Source organism: Hippopotamus amphibius, chromosome 2 (genome assembly GCF_030028045.1).
Source record: "Hippopotamus amphibius kiboko isolate mHipAmp2 chromosome 2, mHipAmp2.hap2, whole genome shotgun sequence".
NCBI classification, from domain to species: Eukaryota; Metazoa; Chordata; class Mammalia; order Artiodactyla; family Hippopotamidae; genus Hippopotamus; species Hippopotamus amphibius.
Window position 1 is genome coordinate 146,968,611 of NC_080187.1, and position 18,474 is coordinate 146,987,084.

The window sequence follows — 18,474 nt, forward strand, 5'->3', positions numbered from 1 at the left end:
CCCAAAGCCATAGACCCAAAGTATAAAAATACCTGTAATATATTTAATTGGCCACCACAGCAAAATAGCTATGGCTAAACACAAAACAAAAGTATACAGCTTTTTTAACTGTTCAAAGGGAATTATTGTAAACTTTTGTGAGTCAAGTTTTTTGAACCAGTTATTTAACAAGTTAGTCGCTTGACAACTTGAGTTTTGGCAAATTGGTTCTCAGGGAAATGATTTTCAGTAACTGAGCTGGAACCACTTTCTGGTGCCCAGGACTGAGATGAGCATGTCACCCCTAGACCTGACCTGTGAACTCTTCTCCTGGCTTCTGTCCTGTCCCTGCTGAAGAGTCCTCCAGATCCCACCTGTCACTCCAGGGTGGTTCCCCTCTGCACGCCCTGCAGATGTGACATCCAGATCTCTAACTCCTGGGAGCGGCTGGCCCAGGTGTAGGCTTTTGTGCTCTCACTCTCACTCCTTCCTAGTGGTCACCTGTGTCAGATGGTCTTCTGGCTGCAGTTATGGGAATTTGGGCAAATAATCGGCCTCTCTAAGCCTCCATTTCCCGTCTTTATGATGTGGCTAATAATAGCACCTGTTGCATTGGTTTGGGTGTGGTACAAGAGGGCCTGTGCAGTACTGAGCAGGCATTCAAGTGCCTGGCACTTAGCAACTGTCATCATTCATGCAGCCGGGTCCTGGGGATGCAGCAGTGAACAAGGCTCATGGTGAGGCAGACATTCCAGTGAATGTCTGGGGTGGGACCCTGAGGGAGCAGTGCCCTGCCCCCACTCCACACACTGACCCTACAATCAGCTGGCTTCTTACTTCTCACCTATACACACACACACACACACACGCACGCACACACACACACACCCTTGAGCATGGGAGAGGGGGACTCCTCTGGATGTGACTGCCTTAAGGAAGTAGTAGGCCCTGCTGTCCTTACACAGACCCCAGTTAACAACCCAGAGAGCCACACTGAGAGTCTGCCTTAGAATCCAGGACAGCTTTGCTGCTGGCAGGGCACCAAAAGGCCTGGCAGAGCAGGCACATGGATGGAACCAGTGTCTCCTCTGACCACATGCTGTCCGCCTCTGCTGGCTGGCTGGGCCTTCAGGGTCCAGACTTAAGGAGCACCTGTGTGCTCCTCTGCCTCCATTCTCTCAGTTGGCCTTCCAACCCCCTCCCTCTACCCCTCCCCCAGCTCCCTACCACCTGCAGGAAGGCCCCTCTCTCTTCCCTGGACACAGATCCTCTCTCCCAGGTGAGGTGAAGAGGAGGTCATATAACTCAAACCCAGGCAAGGCCCTGGTAGCCAGCAGGAGAGGTGTGTGTGGAGTGAGAGATAAGGATGTGGAGACAGAGACCACATCTGGTTAAAGGAATCAGGGAAGGCTTCCTGAAGTGGTGGCAGGAGAGAAGAGGTTCTGGAAGAGCAAGTAGAAGATGGAGGGCAGGGCAAGGCCCCAAATATAGACCATATTCAACAACAGCAGCCAGACCACTTGGGTGCCTTGGGCACAAGCTGCCTGCAGAGAGAGTTGACGGGCTGAGATGGGGCCACAAAAGAAAGGCTGGCATCTAGTAGGTGCCACTGCTGTGCTGGACACTTCACATGCTATTTTTTTTCATTCTTAGAGTAGCTCTAGGATGTTCTGTGCCCATTACCACAGATGATGAAACTGAGGCTCAGAAAGGTTAGACCGCAAGCCCAAACCCACAGGTGACCAAAGTCTAGATTCAACCCCGGGGCTTGGAGTGCCACTTCTTGCTGTGGCCTCAGCCCCTCCTCTGACCTGTCTCTCCACAGCCTCATCAACGCGGACTTCTGCGTGGGCTCTGTCTGTGTGGCCTTTGGGGCAGTTCTGGGCAAAGTCAGCCCTGTCCAGCTCCTCATCATGACTCTCTTCCAAGTGACCCTCTTCTCAGTGAATGAGTTCATTCTTCTCAACCTGCTAGAGGTGAGCAGGGCTCAGAACAGGGATGCGGGTGGAAGGGACACTTGGAGGGACAGGAGGGGGACAGAGAAAGAGAGGGCTGGGGAGACATGCTAGCTGGATTCAGTTCAAGCTTGGCAAGTCACGTAACCTTCTGAATCTCAGTTTCCGCTTCTGTAAAGCGGGAGTAATGACATTTATTGGGCAGGAATGATAGTCTACCTGGTAAATCAGTCCAGCAGCCGGGCAAAGCAGGGCTTCCTTGTGTGCTGGTTTTCTCCCTCCTTTCTCTTTCCTGCACATTAGATGGGAGAGTGGGGTGTTCCTGCACATCCTCGTGCACACACACGCTCCCTGATGGCTCTGCTGAGGGGGGCGCATCTCTAAGGAAAGTTCCCAGGGGACCTGGACCGCCAGGGAAGTCCCTCCCTGTCTTCATCCTTGCCCCACCCACCACCTCAGGCTAATCTGCACCAGAAGCCATGCTGACCTGTTGATAAATGTATATAAGACCATTCCCCTGATTCAAACCCTGGTTTTTAAAATTTCACTTCACATAAAATCCAAACTTGTTATAAGGCCCTACGTGTTCTGGTCCCAGCCTTTTCTCCAAGCTTATCAGCTACTGTCTCCCCATCTTTCTGTGTTTTGACCATACCCTCCTGTCTGCTCTTCAAACACACCAAGCTTGGTCCCACCTCAGGGCCTTTGTACTTGCTGTTCCCTGTGCCTGGAGTGCTCATCCCCCTAGTCCTTTTCCTCATCGAGGTCTCAGCTGGAATCTCACCTCTTCAGAGAGGCCCTCCTAGATTCTCCTACCCAGTGTTGCCCTCTGCCTTACCTCCTCCCGGTCACTATCTCTCATTGCCTTGATTTATTTTCTTCATAGCATGTATCCTTATCTGATAAGGGCGGAAACCTTATCTATCTGGACCATCTCTGTTCCTGGCACCTGGCCCAATGCCTAATAAGTTCTGAAGAAATATTTCTCAAGGGAATAAATTTTGGAGTCTAACTACATGTCAGGCAATGCTCCAGGCACTGGGATACAGAGGTGAGCAGGACTCTTGTTTTGATCCCAAGGAGCTTACAGTCTAGTGAGGGGGCCAGGAAGCGAATAGACAGTGACAATACAGTGAGACAGGGATTGAGCTCCAGGGCTAGGTGGCCTGGGGGCAGGGGAGGAGAGCCTGAACCAGCACATGGCAGATCAGGGAGGCTTCCCGGAGGAAGAGATGTCAAAGCTAGAAGGCAAGTAGGAGATAACCAGGCAAAGAAATGAATGAGCGAGGGCATTTGAGGCAGAGGGAACAGGGGGTAGGGAGAGGAACACGGATCATCAGACTTTCAGAGACTGCGTTAGAGTCTCACTTTTATTTTTTCCTTTGTTTGTTTTTGCCTGTGCCACGCAGCATGTGGGATCTTAGTTCCCTGACCAGGGATCAAACCTGCGTCCCCTGCATTGGGAGTGCAGTCTTAACCACTGGACTGGCAGGGAAGTCCCAGAGAGTCTCAACTTTATCATGAGAGCAACTGGGAGCTATGGAAGGTTTCAGGCAGGAGAGTGGCACGGTCAGACACCTGTAATGGAAATGTCACTTTGGCTGTGGTGAGGAGAACAGCTGGAGGCAGAGAGTCCAGTTAAGAGGCTGTTTTAGTAACCCTGGTGAGAGATAATGGGACTGGGACTGCGTTAGTACAAAGAGAAGAAAGTGGATGATACAAGAGTTATAAAGAAGGTGAATAAACAGGCCTTGGAGACTCATTGGGGTGGGTAGAGAGAAAGAAGCTAGGCTAGGTGAGGGGGTACACAGTAGGGCCAACAGATGAGGTCTGAAATTGGCTGAGAAGTAGTATCTTGGATGTGAGTTAAGAGGCAGAGAAGGCTCCTTTAGCCCTCAAAACCCCTCCCTGATCTGCTGCAGAAATTCTTTTAGTGCATGACAGTCTTTTGGCCTCTTCTTTGAGCCAAGGTGAAACACAATAATCACTGCTGACAATTAAGGAGCACTTGCCCTTGCCTGGGCCCTGCTCTGAATGCGTCACATGGTTATCTCATTTAATCCTCATCCCTGAGATAGGCACAATTATTACCCCCATGTTACAGATGAGAAGACTGAGGCTTGGAGAGGGTCAGGGGCTCCCCCAAGGTCACATGGCTGGTAGAGGCAACCAACAGCCTGGGAGTCAGGAAACTCAGCTCTGTCAACAATTCAACAACTAACTCTGTGACCTTGGACGACACACTTACCCCTTTGGTTGGGTTTCCCATCTAGAGGGCAGCATCGAGTCTCTGATTCTGATTGGAATTTCCTGAGCAGGGGGGAAGAGGAAGCTGAAGAGAGGGGATGTTGGGGGCAGGGAGGGAGGGTAGATCAGTCAATCATCCATCACTGTGGCGTGCCACATGCTTGCCAGTGCTTTACACAAGTCGTCTAGTTTCATCCTCAAGACAGCCCTTGACTACCATCTCCCTCACTTTGTAAAGGAGGGACTTGACACTTAATGTCCAAAGGCACAGTGGGCTGAGTTGGGGAGGGCAGGAGGCCCAGGAAGGGACAGATGAGGAGGGCACCAAATCTGCCTGCTCTGACTCTGGGGGACAGGGGAGAGGAGCAGGAGATGGCATGGACTGTGGGAGTTGGAGGGCAAGGAGCGTGATAGGATGCAGGGCAGAGGGATAATGGCAGTCGGGATGGGGCGGTGTTGGGCCAGAGGTGATGTGTAGGAGGAAATGTGGAGAGGCGAGACCCCAGAGGGCAGCAGAGAGGTCTGAGGAATTAAGATAAGGTAGAAGCTAGTGGGTGACAGACTAGATAGGGCGCTGCCCTGGGTCCTAGCTCAGCTTTACCTTTTCCAGCTGTGTGACTGAGCAAGGCCCTCTCCAGGCCTGGGTTTCCCCATCTGGCCATAACCTCATCTGTTCGGTGAGGATGCCCTGGCATTTTGCTGACAGGGTTACAGCCTGAGTTTAGGGATCCCCACTTTATTTTTTATTGAAGTATAGTTGATGTACAGGGGGTCCCCACTTCCTCCCCTTCCCAGCTGATTGGTTTGTAGGGGCCCTGGGCTTACTCCTGCAGCCTGTGGAGTGAGGGACAGCTGAACCTCTGTCTGTGTGCGTGAGGAGGTGGGAGAGTGCTATGAGGAGGGAGGGCGGAGAGGTGTCGGAGCGTGACAGCCCCTTGTCCCCCAGGTGAAGGATGCAGGGGGCTCCATGACCATCCATACATTCGGCGCCTACTTTGGGCTCACCGTGACCTGGATCCTCTACCGACCCAACCTATATCAGAGCAAGGAGAGGCAAAGTCCTGTGTACTACTCGGACCTCTTTGCCATGATCGGTGAGAGCTTCCTTCATGATTGAGGGCTGCCGTGTTGGGTGAGGAGCACTGTGATGGGTGAGGAGCACTGTGATGGGTGAGGAGCACTGTGATGGGTGAGGAGCGCCGTAACAGGTGAGGGTCACCATGAGGAGTTCTGGCTGCCATGATCACCCCCCATCCCTACGTGGTCTGGTGCGTGGCTGCTAGTTCCCTTTGGAGGAAGAGCGGAGAGAGGTTGCCTATAGAAACTTCCAGGATCCCAGATACTTGTCCCTTTCCCCCATGGGGCTAGAAGAAGTTGGTCACTCATCCTGTGTCTTCCCTAGGATGCCCCAGGGCAGACGCAGTGGTAACCAGGAACTGTTCACTCCATCCCTGGTCTGGGAAAGGTGTCCATTCCTATTTCCTGTGTCCATTCATTCCAGAGAACACCTATCAGCCATGCTCTCTGCTCTCTTAAAACTCAGTCCTGCCCTCAAGGAGCTCCTCACAGTGCAGTGGAAGAGATGGCCATGCCACCAGATAACCTCCCTACAGTGGAGAAAAAGATTCTCCCTCAAGGTGCTGTGGAAGTGTAGTGGGTTACGGGGTCAGGGTAGACTTCCTGGAGGAGAGTGGAAGGCTGAGCGGGAGTTAGGTAGTGAGAAAGGCAGGGAGGGCCTTCTAAGAAGAGCTCCCAGCGTGAATAAAGCTACAGGGGTGGGCAATAGCTGGGGTATGTGAGGCATTTGACATCTCTGGCGCTAAACGGTAGGATGTCTGCCTGAGCCCTGCGGGGCCCACTTAGTGCCTCTTCTCCCCCCGGGCCCACCGGCCCTCTCTGGTCTGGTCTGGCCAGGCACCCTCTTCCTGTGGATGTACTGGCCCAGCTTCAACTCCGCTGTGTCCAAGCACGGAGACGCCCAGCACCGAGCCGCCATCAACACCTACTGCTCCTTGGCAGCCTCCGTGCTCACCGCGGTGGCACTGTCCAGTGCCCTGCACAAGAAAGGCAAGCTGGACATGGTGAGTGTGGGGGGGGAGGAACGGGGGGAGCCTTGTGGGGAGCTGCAGCCACGACTGCCTGTGCCCAGTGAGCATGGATCACCATGCCCTGCCAACAGCTCTGGGAAGCAGGCAGCATCTCGCAGATGAAGAAACGGAGGCTTCGGGAGAAATGATTTGTCCAAATGACATAGCTGGCTTTAGGCAGAACCCAGACCCAGATTCCTTGCAGTTCTGTTATGCTGGCTGCTTCCACCTGCCCCATCCCACACACTCAAAGAGGGAATCCCTTCCATTCGCTTGGGAGATTTGTGGGAATATGGTGTTACGCAGTGTCCTTCACCTGCCATGGGGACATTTGTTTGTCATTAATGGGGAGGCGCCAAACCCATGGGTGTTGATAGACTTTTCTATAAAAAGAAGACCACCTCTCTATCTGCTCTTCTGACCCTAGCTTCTAGACACATGTGCGGAGACACTGCCAGGAGCACCTGTTACTCCGGGACACAGGCTCGAGCCCCTGGGTGCACTGGACAGTCACCGCACAGAGAGGTGGGGACTCAGGCACCAAGGGGAAGAGAATCAGACACGCTGACGTGGGCACATGCAGGGAGGGACATAGACTAGGGTCAAGGTCAGGGGCTCTGGCTCCACAAAGACCTGGGTCAAGACACCGTTCTGCCCCTCGCTAGCTGTGTGGTCTTCAACAAGTCCATTAGCCTCCCTGCGCCTCCATTTCCTCATCTGCAAACATGAAAAGATAACTGTACTTACCTCCTGGGCTTGTTATGGAAATGAAATGATCTCTGTGCAAGCCAGCAACACACTCCATGGTGCAGGTAGGCCCTCAGAGAGGCAGCCAGTGCTGGGGTAGGCTCTCAGACTCTGACATGGGTGCCTGTGAATGTATAGGCCCCACAGGTGCCTGACATTGGCACATATGCATGTAGAGACCATCAGACATGCAAACCTGGGCACACAGGGATGGTTGGCACCCAGATACAAAGGGAACATGCAGATGTGCTGACGGAACTCACTGACATGGACACAAGTACACTGATTTGTGCACATGGAGAACGCCCGGAGCACTGGTGTGGGTGGCACACGTGCAGAGAACACAGGGGTGGCTGTCTGTAGCCCGGGCCCAGGCTGGAGCCCTCCGCAGTCTCCTGGCTTGCTGAGATGCACTCTGAGCCATCTCTGGCTCCCAGGTGGCACCCACGCACAGGAGGTCAACTTGGGCTCTGGGTCAGCTCCTCCAGGATGCTACTCTGGGAGAGCACTGAGTGCCTGCCTGCTCTGCCTGCCCTGCTCAGGTGCACATCCAGAACGCCACGCTCGCTGGAGGGGTGGCCGTGGGCACCGCTGCCGAGATGATGCTCATGCCTTTCGGCTCCCTCATCATTGGCTTCATCTGCGGCATCGTCTCCACCCTGGGTTTTACGTACCTGACGGTGAGGGCCCCAGGCCAGGGGCTGGGGGCTGGAGAATGCTGGGGTCTCTGTGGGTTCCTGAGGGTGGGGGCGGGGCGGTTCCTAGGGAGGGGGTGGGGGGCTGGAGAACGCTGGGTCTCTCCACATCCTGCCACAGCCCCCTGCCTGAGCAGCGCCCATCTCCCCTTTCCAGCCATTCCTGGAGTCCCGGCTGCGGATCCAGGACACGTGTGGCATTCACAACCTGCATGGCATTCCCGGCATCATAGGCGGCATTGTGGGTGCTGTGGCAGCAGCCTCCGCCAGCACTGAGGTGTATGGGGTGAAAGGGTAAGAATGGAGGAGATACAGGGAGGTTGAGCGCCCTCCTTCCTTCTCCATTCCTCCTTCTTACTGTTCCTCTCGGGTTCAAGACTCTGTCTCTATCCCCCTTCTTGCTCATCCTGGACCACTATTTCATGGGCCTCTTTCCTCAACCTCTGTCCTCCCATAAGAATCTTAGAGACCATCTGATCTTTCCAGTTGCGCCTATTTTGCAAATGGGAAGGCTGAGGCCCAGGAGTTATTGAGCCTTGATGTCCACTTGTGCGTGGGGTGGCAGCAGGTGGTATCTTGACCTCTCTGTGGGACCCTGACCTGTCCCCTGTCTCCACCCCAGGCTTGCCTATGCCTTTGGCTTTGAAACTTCCAGTATGAACCGGAACCCAAGCATGCAGGGCAAGTTCCAGGCTGCCGGCCTCTTCGTGTCACTGGGCATGGCCCTGGTGGGCGGCATCATTGTAGGTGAGTGGGGGTGGCTGGGCCAGAGAAGGTGGGGCCTGTGGTTGGGGGACCCAAGGGTATGTGCCAGGGGTCAGCCAGAGCTCCCAGAAACCCTTTTTTGGTGCACTTATAGCTGTGAAACTGGGGGGATTTTTCCAGTTGAGGGTAGGTAGAGAAGTAATTCCTGACCTCTTGTGACCTCCAACTTCTTTTAGGGGTCATTTTGAAATTACCATTCTGGGGACAACCTGCTGATGAGAACTGCTTTGAGGATGCAGTCTACTGGGAGGTGAGTTTTACTGACTTGTCCCCCTACACAAAGGCGGCTGCATCCCCTGCTCTCCGGACCACATCAGCTGGGCTGGGGCCTGGGAAGCCAGAAGCTGAGGGTTGGGGGACAGAGCCTGTGTCATCCTGCTCCTTTATGCAGGAAACTATGTCTCCTGGGGGTTGCAATCTTCATTCTAGGGCAGTAATTCCCAAAGCATAGTCCCCTGTGCTCCCCAGAGCAGCAGCAGCACCTGGGAACTTGTGAGAAATATAAATTTTCAAGTCTCACCCAGACCTCCTGATTTCAGAACTCAAAGGGTGGGGCCCAGCACTCTGTTTACAAGTCCTCCACGTGCTTCTGATGAAAAATTCCTCTGTGAACCACTGACCAAGACCAGTGGGTTTGGTCCCTTATGTGCACATTGGAATCACCTGGGGAGCTTTAAAAGCTTCCCAAACCCAGGTCTCAGCCTCCAGAGACTTGGAGTTAATTGATCTTGTGTAGGGCCTGGACATTAGACTTTTACAGTGTGTAAAATTTCCCAGGTGAATTTAACATACAGTCTGGGTTCAGAATCACAGTGCAGTCCTTGGCTTCTGTATCCATAAGAACTACCTGGAGACCTTGTAAAAGCTCAGTTTCCCAGATGCTAGCCCAGAAATTTGAATTCAGTAGGGCCTGGGACCCTGCATGGGAACCAGCTCCCAGGTGATTTTGTACTGACACTTCTCTACTGACATTGTTCTAGAAGCTGAAAGTAGTAGAATGTCACGGAACTCAGTTTCTTTAAAAACACGCCACGATTTGGGCTTTCTGTGACTTCAGGATGGCCTTCCTCCTCACGAATCATTATTAGAGGTATTTACGTGCATCAGGTGATGGAGGATGACACGGAGGGTCCCTCTTGTCTCCTGTGTTTCCCCCTTGTGACAAGGGCAAGGACCTAGCCTGTGTCTGTGGCCCCTGAGACAAGGGTCTGCCCCTCATCGTCCTTTATTTGGCTCTGTATGTTTTTTTGGAGGGTGGGGTTAGGGGTGGGGGAGAAGGCTTTTTTAAAAAAATACATTTATTTATTTATTTATTTTTATTTGGTTGCACCAGGTTTTAGTTGCAGCAGGCAGGCCCTTTAGTTGTGGCATGCAAACACTTAGTTGCAGCATGCATGTGGGATCTAGTTCCCTGACCAGGGATTGAACCTGGGCCCCCTGCATTGGGAGCATGCAGTCTTAGCCACTGTGTCGCCAGGGAAGTCCCTGTATGTTTTTTATTATTACTATTATTATTTTTAAAGTGGATTGATTGATTGGCTGCATTGGGTCTTTGTTGCTGTGCACAGGCTTTCTCTAGTTGCAGCAAGTGGGGGCTACTCTTCTTTGTGGTGCGCAGGCTTCTCATTGCGGTGGCTTCTCCTGTTGTGGAGCACAGACTCTAAGCGCCTGGGCTTCAGTAGTTGTGGCACACAGGCTTAGTTGCTCCTCAGATCTTCCCGGACCAGGGATCGAAACCGTGTCCCCTGCATTGGCAGGTGGATTCTTAACCACTGCGCCACCAGGGAAGTCCCTGTTTTTTATTATTGAAGTATGGTTGAGTCATAATATTAAATTAGTTTCAGGTGTACAGCATAGTGATTTGACATTTTAATAGATTATACTCTTTTCAAAGTTACTATTAAAAAAATAGCTACATTTCCCTGTGCTGTGTAATATATCCTTGTAGCTTATTTTATACATGGTAGTTTGTACCTCAATTCCCTAACCCATCTTCCTTCTCCCCCTTTCCCTCTCCCCACTGATAACCACTAGCTTGTTCTCTATTTCTGTGAGTCTGTTTCTGGTCTGCTATATTCATTCATTCATTTTATTTTTTAGATTCTACATATGTGATAACATACAGTAGTTGTCTTTCTCTGATTTATTTCACTAAGCATAAGACCCTCCAGGTCCACCTATGTTATCGCAAATGGCAGAATTTCATTCTTTTTTATAGCTGACTAATATTCCATTATTTATATATATATATATATATATATATATATATATACACCACATCGTCTTTATCCACTTATCTGTTGTTGAACACTTAGGTTGCTTCCATACCTTGGCTGTTGTAAATAATGCTGCTATGCACATTGGAGTGCACATATCTTTTCAAATTAGTGTTTCCATTTTCTTCACATATATATCCAGGACTGGAATTGCTGGATCATATGGCAGTTCTATTTTTAGTTTTTGAAGAACCTCCATACTGTTTTCCATAGTGGCTGCACCAATTTACATTCCCACTAACTGTGTCTTCGGGTTCCCTTTTCTCACATCCTCACCACCATTTGTTATTTGTAGACTTTTCGATGATAGCCATTCTGACAGGTGTGAGGTGATAGCTTATTGTGGTTTTGATTTGCATCTCTAATGATTAGATGGCTCTGTATTTTCAAAATCATACCAGAAGTTTTCAGGGTAATCTTAAGTAATACCCACTAAAAACCAATTTTATGTACGTAACAAATAAGCCTTTTAAATTTGCTCTCTTTAAGTTATTTTTTAAATTATAACATGAACAGAAGCTCATTAAAGAAAATCTGGAAACAGAGAAAAATAGAAAGCCCATCACCCTCATTCAAGCACTGTTAATATTCTTGGTATATTTCCTTCCAGCCCTTTTTTAAAAAAAAATCTGCATTGATTTTTCTCACATAGCTGAGATGATATTATTTGGTATTCTGCTCATTTTCTTTATCTCTCTATCATAAGAAGTGTTTTGTGTTATTGCATTCTGAATAAACTTTATTTTTTTAGCAGCATAATTATTTTCATTCTATATTTGAAGTCAGAACTTAAACTATTTGAGACACCACAATTAGAAACCATACAGATTTAATGCTAATGAAGTAAACTAAAAAACGTTATCAATTCCCATATGTAGAAGTTCACTCCTGGGGTTTTTTTTCTTTTTCTTTTTTTTTGGCCACAGCATGGCTTGTGGGATCCTAGTTCCCCAACCAGGGATTGAACCCAAGCAGCTGCGGCAGTTGAAGTGCCAAATCCTAACCACTGGACCATCAGGGAATTCCCTCTTGGTTCTGCTTTGATCTTTATAATTTACTCTAAGTTCACACCTTCTCTATGCTGTATACACTTCAGCAGTCCCAAGTTTACTCAGTTTCAAGTAATATAATTCTGTGCCAATGGAAGTAAGCCACCATCAGGCCGTTCCCATGGCCACTGGCCTCTGGGTAGTTTACCTGAGAAATGAGGTGGCTTCCCAGAGGATGGAGGTGAGATAGATGTTCTCCTGGACCACAGATGCGGGAGTCCTTAGGATCAAATCTGAGCCTTGAGGCCAAGGTTAGGCTGATCTGCCCCACCCCTACTGAACCTACCAATCCACTTCTGGTTTCCCCTGCATCTCCCCCTCCCTCACTTTTGGACCTGCCTGCAGTTCAGGGAGCTTGCCATGCTACCTCTCACCTGGCACACTACTCCTTTTAAAAGTGTGTTCTGCACAGTTGGAATCCCTCCAAGGCTGGGTTATCAGCCTCTTGTGTGCATTTACAACTCTTACTGTCACTGTGCACTTCCCCTGACATGCCGTCCCATTGGTTTAGTGCAGCAAGGACTGTGTCTTGGCCTTGCAGTGCCCTAGCACCCTGGACAGTGGCTAAGTGGAACTAGGAGCAGGATACCTGTGTGAAAGACTGCCCTACTTCACGGCATGCAAACTACACAGTGATCACAAGGTGGCGCCCGCCACATACCATTTGCTGCTCCTGACTTGCCCAGGCTGTTCTAGGTCCACCAGGTACACCTGCCCAGCGTGGGGCAGGGCCCTCGGAGCTGCCTCCTCTCTCTGCAGATGCCCAAGGACCAGAAGAGCAATGTCTTCCGTTCTGAGGACCTCACCCCCAAGCCCTCAGAACCTTAAACTCCCAGGGCAAGTGAGAAGCAGGTGAGCATGGGCTTGGCTTGGCTTGTCAGTGGGGGCCTAGCTCTGGCAATCAGAGGACACCAGCAAAGGGGCAAAAAGAAATCATCAAGAAATGAGGATGTGAGCTTCTACCCCACCCCCGGCAGCATGCTGGGGTTGGTGGGAGAGGCACTTAGACTATGTGCCTACTGGACAGACACGGGAATTTGTGGAAAGCACTCTGGACTGGAAGGAAAATATGGAAGGTGACCTGGGTGCACCCTTGGCTTTGCTCTTCCCGGCTGAGTGATTTTGAGGATCTCCACCCCTCAAAGAGACTGAGCCTCAATTTCCTCATTTATAAAAGTGGAGATGACAGGTCTGGCTCTATTCAGTTGATCAACTCAGGCGAGACCCTTCCTTCTTTCCTTGCTTCCTTCCTTCCTCCCGCCTGCCCTCCCTCCCTCCCTTCCTTCCTTCTTTCCTTCCTTCTTTCTTTCTCTCTCCTTCCTTTTTTTCCGACAACTAAAATTTCCTTGCTCCCTCTATGGAAAGCACCAAGCCCTTTCTCATGCCTTTTACATCTGACTCTTCAGAGATCTCTGCAAAGCAGGTGCAATTACTTCCTTCTTTTTAATAGGTGAGGAAATTAAGGCTCAGAGAGATTCAGGCTCTTCAAAGCCACACAGCACAAATGGAGGAACTGGGGTCTTTCCAGGTCTCTATCATTGCTCTTATCATAGTTATTTGACCTCGTTGGAAGCCAGAGTTTGGAAAGAGCTGTGTCTGGGACACAGGCTGAGTGATGTGGCAGGAGAGGATGCTGGGGTTTAAGGAAAGAGAAAAGCGAGGCTGTGACCAGTTGCTTCTAATGCTGTCCATCTCGTCCAGAAAAGGAAAAGGTGCCCGAGGGGCTACAGCAGGAAATGACAGTGGTCTGGTGCTTTTGGCTCTCTCCCTGCAGGCTCCACAGACTGTCTCAACGCTCCCCAAGGAGCCAGTGCTGACCAAGCTAGGAACACAAGAGTAAGGCGAGCGGCATCCCACTTGCTGGCCTGGTCCAGGATGCCTTCATCTCTCTCCACCTTCATCCCAGGGGGGCTGCCTGAGAATGGAGGAGGAGCTCTAGACAGAGCAGGCATCCGAGCCAGGTTCTGACTACAGGAAGCCTGCCACCAGGGGTCTTGGTGGCCACATCCTGAGAAAAGCAGGCAGGATTGGGGCTGGGGGCTAAAGGTGAACCTGAGCCCTCCTAGCAGACAATGTAACTGCCAGCCACTGACTGCTGGGCTCTTCCACTCCCTGCCTGCCCCTCAGCCAGTATCTTCCATGCCCCCTTTTAGTCCCCCAGAGCTCTCTGTGCCATGCAGATGGTGGCCTCCATGAATAAATGTTCTTGGTGTTCTTTGTAGAATGGGTGTGAATGCTCTAATAGGGCCAGCTTGAGGGAGAAAAAGACCCAAGAAACCTCCTGCCTCAGTCCTGACCTCCCGCCCCAAGCTGCCACTCACACTGCAAGGAAAATCATCCTAGGCTGAAGAGGAAGAATTTAGGGTACTGGAGTCTGCCCAGCCTGGAGCTCCCTCCTAGCAGGGCTCAGCTTTTGAACTGGGATCTTTCCCTAAGGCCCCTCCTTACTTCACATCAACCACACCAGAAACACCCATTTTGTGAAACTACCATGTCCACTGTGCCCTCCATGTGATCCCGCTCCCTTTCAAGGGCACTCAGGCAGGGTGAGGGAGTAGGGAAATAGGGTTTTTGTGGCCAATCCTCCTGCCCCAACCCTTCCTGCCTTCCTCCCTGCAGCGCCAGTTCTGTTTTCCCTCCACATTGGGAGAATGTTGCAGCAATTCAGATTTTCCATCACTTATTAAGGCCTGCCACCACCCTGGGCAGAATAACACATAGTTCCTGCCCTCCCGGGGCTCACAGTGTAGTTGGAGGATCAACCTGACATCCAGAATCCACCCTGAACTCTGACAGGCATTCAATGGGAGGTGCCTTACCAGAGTGGGCCACCTGTGCAGGGTTTTGGAGGCTGAATAGGAGTTTACCAGAAGGATGAGGAAGGGACAGCATGGGTAGAGACCCAGGGATGGGAATCAACGTGTCGAGGTTTGGTATGGCTAAAAAGGAGGTGAGGCAAAAGTCTGCCAGCTGTAGAATAAGAAGCAGAACCCAGATCCTTTGTGGAGCAAAGACTCCAGGAAGAAGGGGTGAGGGGAGAGGGAGGAGAGGGTCTCTCCAGCCTCCAAATCCGCACTCCCCGCCCCCCTCAATTCACACGTACATACACACTCAGGCCTCCCTTCCCCTTGCCAGAGGAGGGGGCAGGAGGCGGAGGGGAGGAGGAGCTGAAATGCAACCTATTCATGTTCCCGCGATGTAACACCCCTCATTTTCCATGCTGGGTAAAGACAAAAACCCTTTACAACCTGTTTCTGGAACTTGTCAGCAGCTGCCAAGAGGAGCATGTTAATTAAACGTCGGCAAAGATGGAAGCCGGAGGCCCCGGCTCTAATTGGACAGTTTGCTTCACCGGATTGAAAAACATTGTGACAAAGGAGGAGGTGCGCGGCGGCTCGGCAGGGGTGCGGCATGGCGGGGAGGGGAGCGGCGGCTTTGATTTCAGCTGATCCGCGCCCCAGCCTCCCTCCCCCTGCGGAGCCGGCCCGGCTCAGCCCGCCACGCCCACGGAGGGCCTGGGAGGGGCGGCGGCGCGGGAGAGGTGCGGCTGGTGGAGATCCCGAAGCCTGCCGGCGCTGAGGTCCCGCTGTCAGTCCCGCCCAGAAGTAGGCCCAGCCAAGGACCAGGCTTTGGGGGTTCTGGGGCGAGCCCCTTCCGCTGATGACACGACTCGGGTTCTGGGGGCTGTGCAGGGAGGGCACCGAGGGCAAGGGTCCGGCAGTCGCCTCGGGGTAATGCCCCGAGGCTGCCCGGGGAGCCCAAGCCCAGGCCTCCGCTGGGAGAGACCTGGGTCTGGACCCCTGTTGCCCAGACTAGCTCTAGGTCACGTGATTGGGGATGCCGTCGTAAAAATGTTGGCAACGGGGAGGCTTATCCTGGAAGGCCCAGCTGTGAAGGTTTTCCCAGGGCCCTGCAGTGCCCAGAATTTCCAGCAGGGCTGCAGGGGCACACCCAGAGACTGTTCCCCCATCTCTTGTTGGGTGGCTGTACTCCAAGACCCCTCCTGTTTTGGATTCACGAATGATGACGGCAGCTAAGTATTGAGTGCTATGTGCTAGGTGCTGTGCTCACCTTATAGGCCCTGTTCTTTAATCTCCCTGCGAGGCTGTGGTGGGGGAGCCAATCTCACAGGTGGGGTGACTGAGGTCCAGAAAGGATAAGCAACCCCTCCAACGTCACAGTGTTATGAAAGGTGGTACTAGGGTGAGACTGGAGCCCAGGTCCCTGATTTCAGTGTCAGAACCTGGAGCCCATGGTTCCTGCTCTCTGGCTCCTGGCTCAGCCAGGAGAGGAGGGTCTTCAGGACGGCGTGAGTAAAGAGTGGGGTTCCTAAGTGGAGAGCTCCTTCTCAGGGCCTCCAGGTTGAACAGCCTGAAAGATGGGGGTGCCGCAGCGTGGGGGCCACTCTGGAGGGCCTTATGCATGTCCCCCATCCCTATATGCATGCCTGTCTTGCATCTCTTGGGATGGGGGTGGTTAGTTAACAAGGCCAGAGTCCCCTCTTCTGTGGCCTTCTGCTCTGGCGCAGCTTTGGCCCCCACCCCACCCTCGTCCCGAGCTGCAGCCCGAGAGGACTCCGATTGGGGTGGGAGGCCAGGCTGGGCCTGTGAGAGCCATGAGCAAGTACGGGAAAAGGAGCCATTGTGGCTGAGCTCTGGGGATTAAGAGCGACAAAGTGGATACGGAGGGCTGAGGCCATTGACGGTAGCCCTGCCCGCTGAGTTCCCAGGGGGGGTTGGCCTGAGCAGCCTTGCCAGAGCTGTGTCCAGGCTGCCTGCTGGGCCTAATCCCCTGGGAGCTGCAGCCTGAGAAGCCCCGGGAATACAGCTGCTGTGGAGAGAGGGCTGCCCCTTGGTGGGGTCGGGCATTCTGGCCCAGGATGCTTGGAGGGACCACTCTGAGGAGGGATGGGTGATGGGAAGGTGAGCCCATGGGGTGTGAGTGTACACATGTGCCCCTGGCCTGGTCGGTGTGTCTGAGTGGGCCACTCTAAAGATAGGTGACCCGAGATATACAGAACAAACTAGTGGTTTCCAGTGGGGGAGGGGGCAGTTTGGGGTGGGGGAAGGAGAGGTACAAATTATTGGGTGTAACGTAGGCTCAAGGATGTATTGCACAACACAGGGAATTTAGCCAATGTTTTATAATAACTATAAATGGAAAGTAACCTTTAAAAGGGTAGTAGGAAATTTTTGAAATTTTTTAGTTAAAAAAAAAAAGGTGACCCAGTGTGTTAGGGGCAGTGTCAGCCCTCTCTATGTCTGAGGTTTAGAGCCTATCTTGAGGGGAATGGGACCTAAAGGCAGCGTCTAGGCTGACTCAGAGTCCCTGACTAAAAAGGCAAGGCGTGGAGAGGAAAGAGGCAGCGCCCCCACCAGCAAGCCTGAGTGGGTGCTAAGTGCGTGTGTGTGTGTGTGTGTGTGTGTGTGTGCGTGTGCGTGTGTGTGTGTGTGAGCGTGCGCGCGCGTGCATCATCGAGCGGGGTGCTTGAGAACGGCCCTTCAGAGGCGGCTGGAGGGGCTCTGCAAATTGTAATCAGATTAAGGGGGCCAATCACTTAGGGCTCTTGAAAAGGCCACAAGGTTTCTAATCAGCCCTGAGCTCCGGGCCCACAAAGCCCAGGAGGAGCTCAGCAGGAGCCGCGGGCTGGGGGGCCTTGGGGGTGGGGGCGGCTTTCTTCCCTCTCTGTCTCTCATAATTATGTCAATTTGCTAGCCAAATTGTTTGCTCGAGTGGACGGGGGGCTTGTGGCCCATTCATGTGGTAATGTGGGAACCGGCAGGCCTCCTGGCTGGGAAAATAGGAGGTCCCGGGACGGACCCTTTACAAGGGAGCAGGCAGGCTGGGGGTTGGGGCACCCAGGCCTTGGGAACCCTCCCCTAACTAGTGTGGGGCTTTTTTCCATGAATTCCAGAAACTTCCAGGTCGGGTTGTGCTCTGGGTTGTCCTTTTGGGCCTGTCAAGATGAAGGGTGGGGAAGGAGACAAGGACCCCACAGAGGACAGAAGAGGTGGCCTCCAGGTTCCTTCAGGGTGGCGGTGGGCAGCTTTCTGTCTTTATGCCTGGTTCTCTGAGGGCCAGGCTGAGGCTTGAGTGGTTTGGGAGCTGGATGGGACCTGGGAGATGCCAGAGAGGGTGGGATCCTGAAAGGGCGAGTCGTAGCAAGCAACGTGGGGCTGTGCAGAGACTCAGAAAAGGTTCTTAGTTTATTGCGTCTCTGTGCGGCGCCAGCCACTGTGCCGCTACTTTGTACACAGCGGTTCCTTGAGCCTGAAAGCAATCCAGGGAGGTAGGCACTGGGCTTCCCGTTTCACAAAGAAACTGAGTCTCGGAGAAGCTAAATGCTTGCCCAAGGCCACGCGGCCAGTAGGTGAGGAGCGGAAATCTGAACCCAGGTCTGTCTGATCCCTCTATCCCCTCTGCCCCGCCCCCACCACAGGAGTCCATTCCTTCCTTCAAGCAGCAAATAAGAACTGACAGTCCACCTGGTTCAGTTTGAGGCGTGAAGGATGCAGAGAACGAAGATGGCCCGGGAGGGGCATGGTCATGGGGCCCTTAGCACGGGCACACTGGTGTGGCTGCAGTCACTCTCTGCAGCCTGCACAGAGACGGTCACGCATTGGATACGTTGCTAGGAGCCATGGTGGACATTAGGAATAGTGGTTGTTGGGACT

At 52.5% G+C, this 18,474-nt stretch overlaps 1 protein-coding gene across 9 annotated transcripts in view; it reads left to right on the plus strand.

Annotated features, from left to right (window-relative positions):
* RHCG (Rh family C glycoprotein) overlaps window positions 1-14,021 on the plus strand; it is a 96,193-nt gene extending 82,172 nt beyond the window's left edge. For 4 of the 9 annotated variants that reach the window (XM_057720090.1, XM_057720089.1, XM_057720093.1 and 1 more), the window contains 9 exons: window positions 1,805-1,955; window positions 5,128-5,275; window positions 6,096-6,262; window positions 7,558-7,695; window positions 7,868-8,004; window positions 8,333-8,457; window positions 8,652-8,725; window positions 12,560-12,652; window positions 13,575-14,021. In XM_057720090.1, the coding sequence (XP_057576073.1) occupies window positions 1,805-1,955; window positions 5,128-5,275; window positions 6,096-6,262; window positions 7,558-7,695; window positions 7,868-8,004; window positions 8,333-8,457; window positions 8,652-8,725; window positions 12,560-12,628 (1,009 nt within the window). In that variant the 3' untranslated portion in view covers window positions 12,629-12,652; window positions 13,575-14,021. Of the gene's footprint in view, window positions 1-1,804; window positions 1,956-5,127; window positions 5,276-6,095; window positions 6,263-7,557; window positions 7,696-7,867; window positions 8,005-8,332; window positions 8,459-8,651; window positions 8,726-9,455; window positions 12,538-12,559; window positions 12,653-13,574 lie in introns of those variants that run through there. The other 5 variants (XM_057720091.1, XM_057720092.1, XM_057720094.1 and 2 more) reach the window with 5 other exon arrangements.
* The last annotated feature ends 4,453 nt before the right edge of the window (window positions 14,022-18,474 follow it).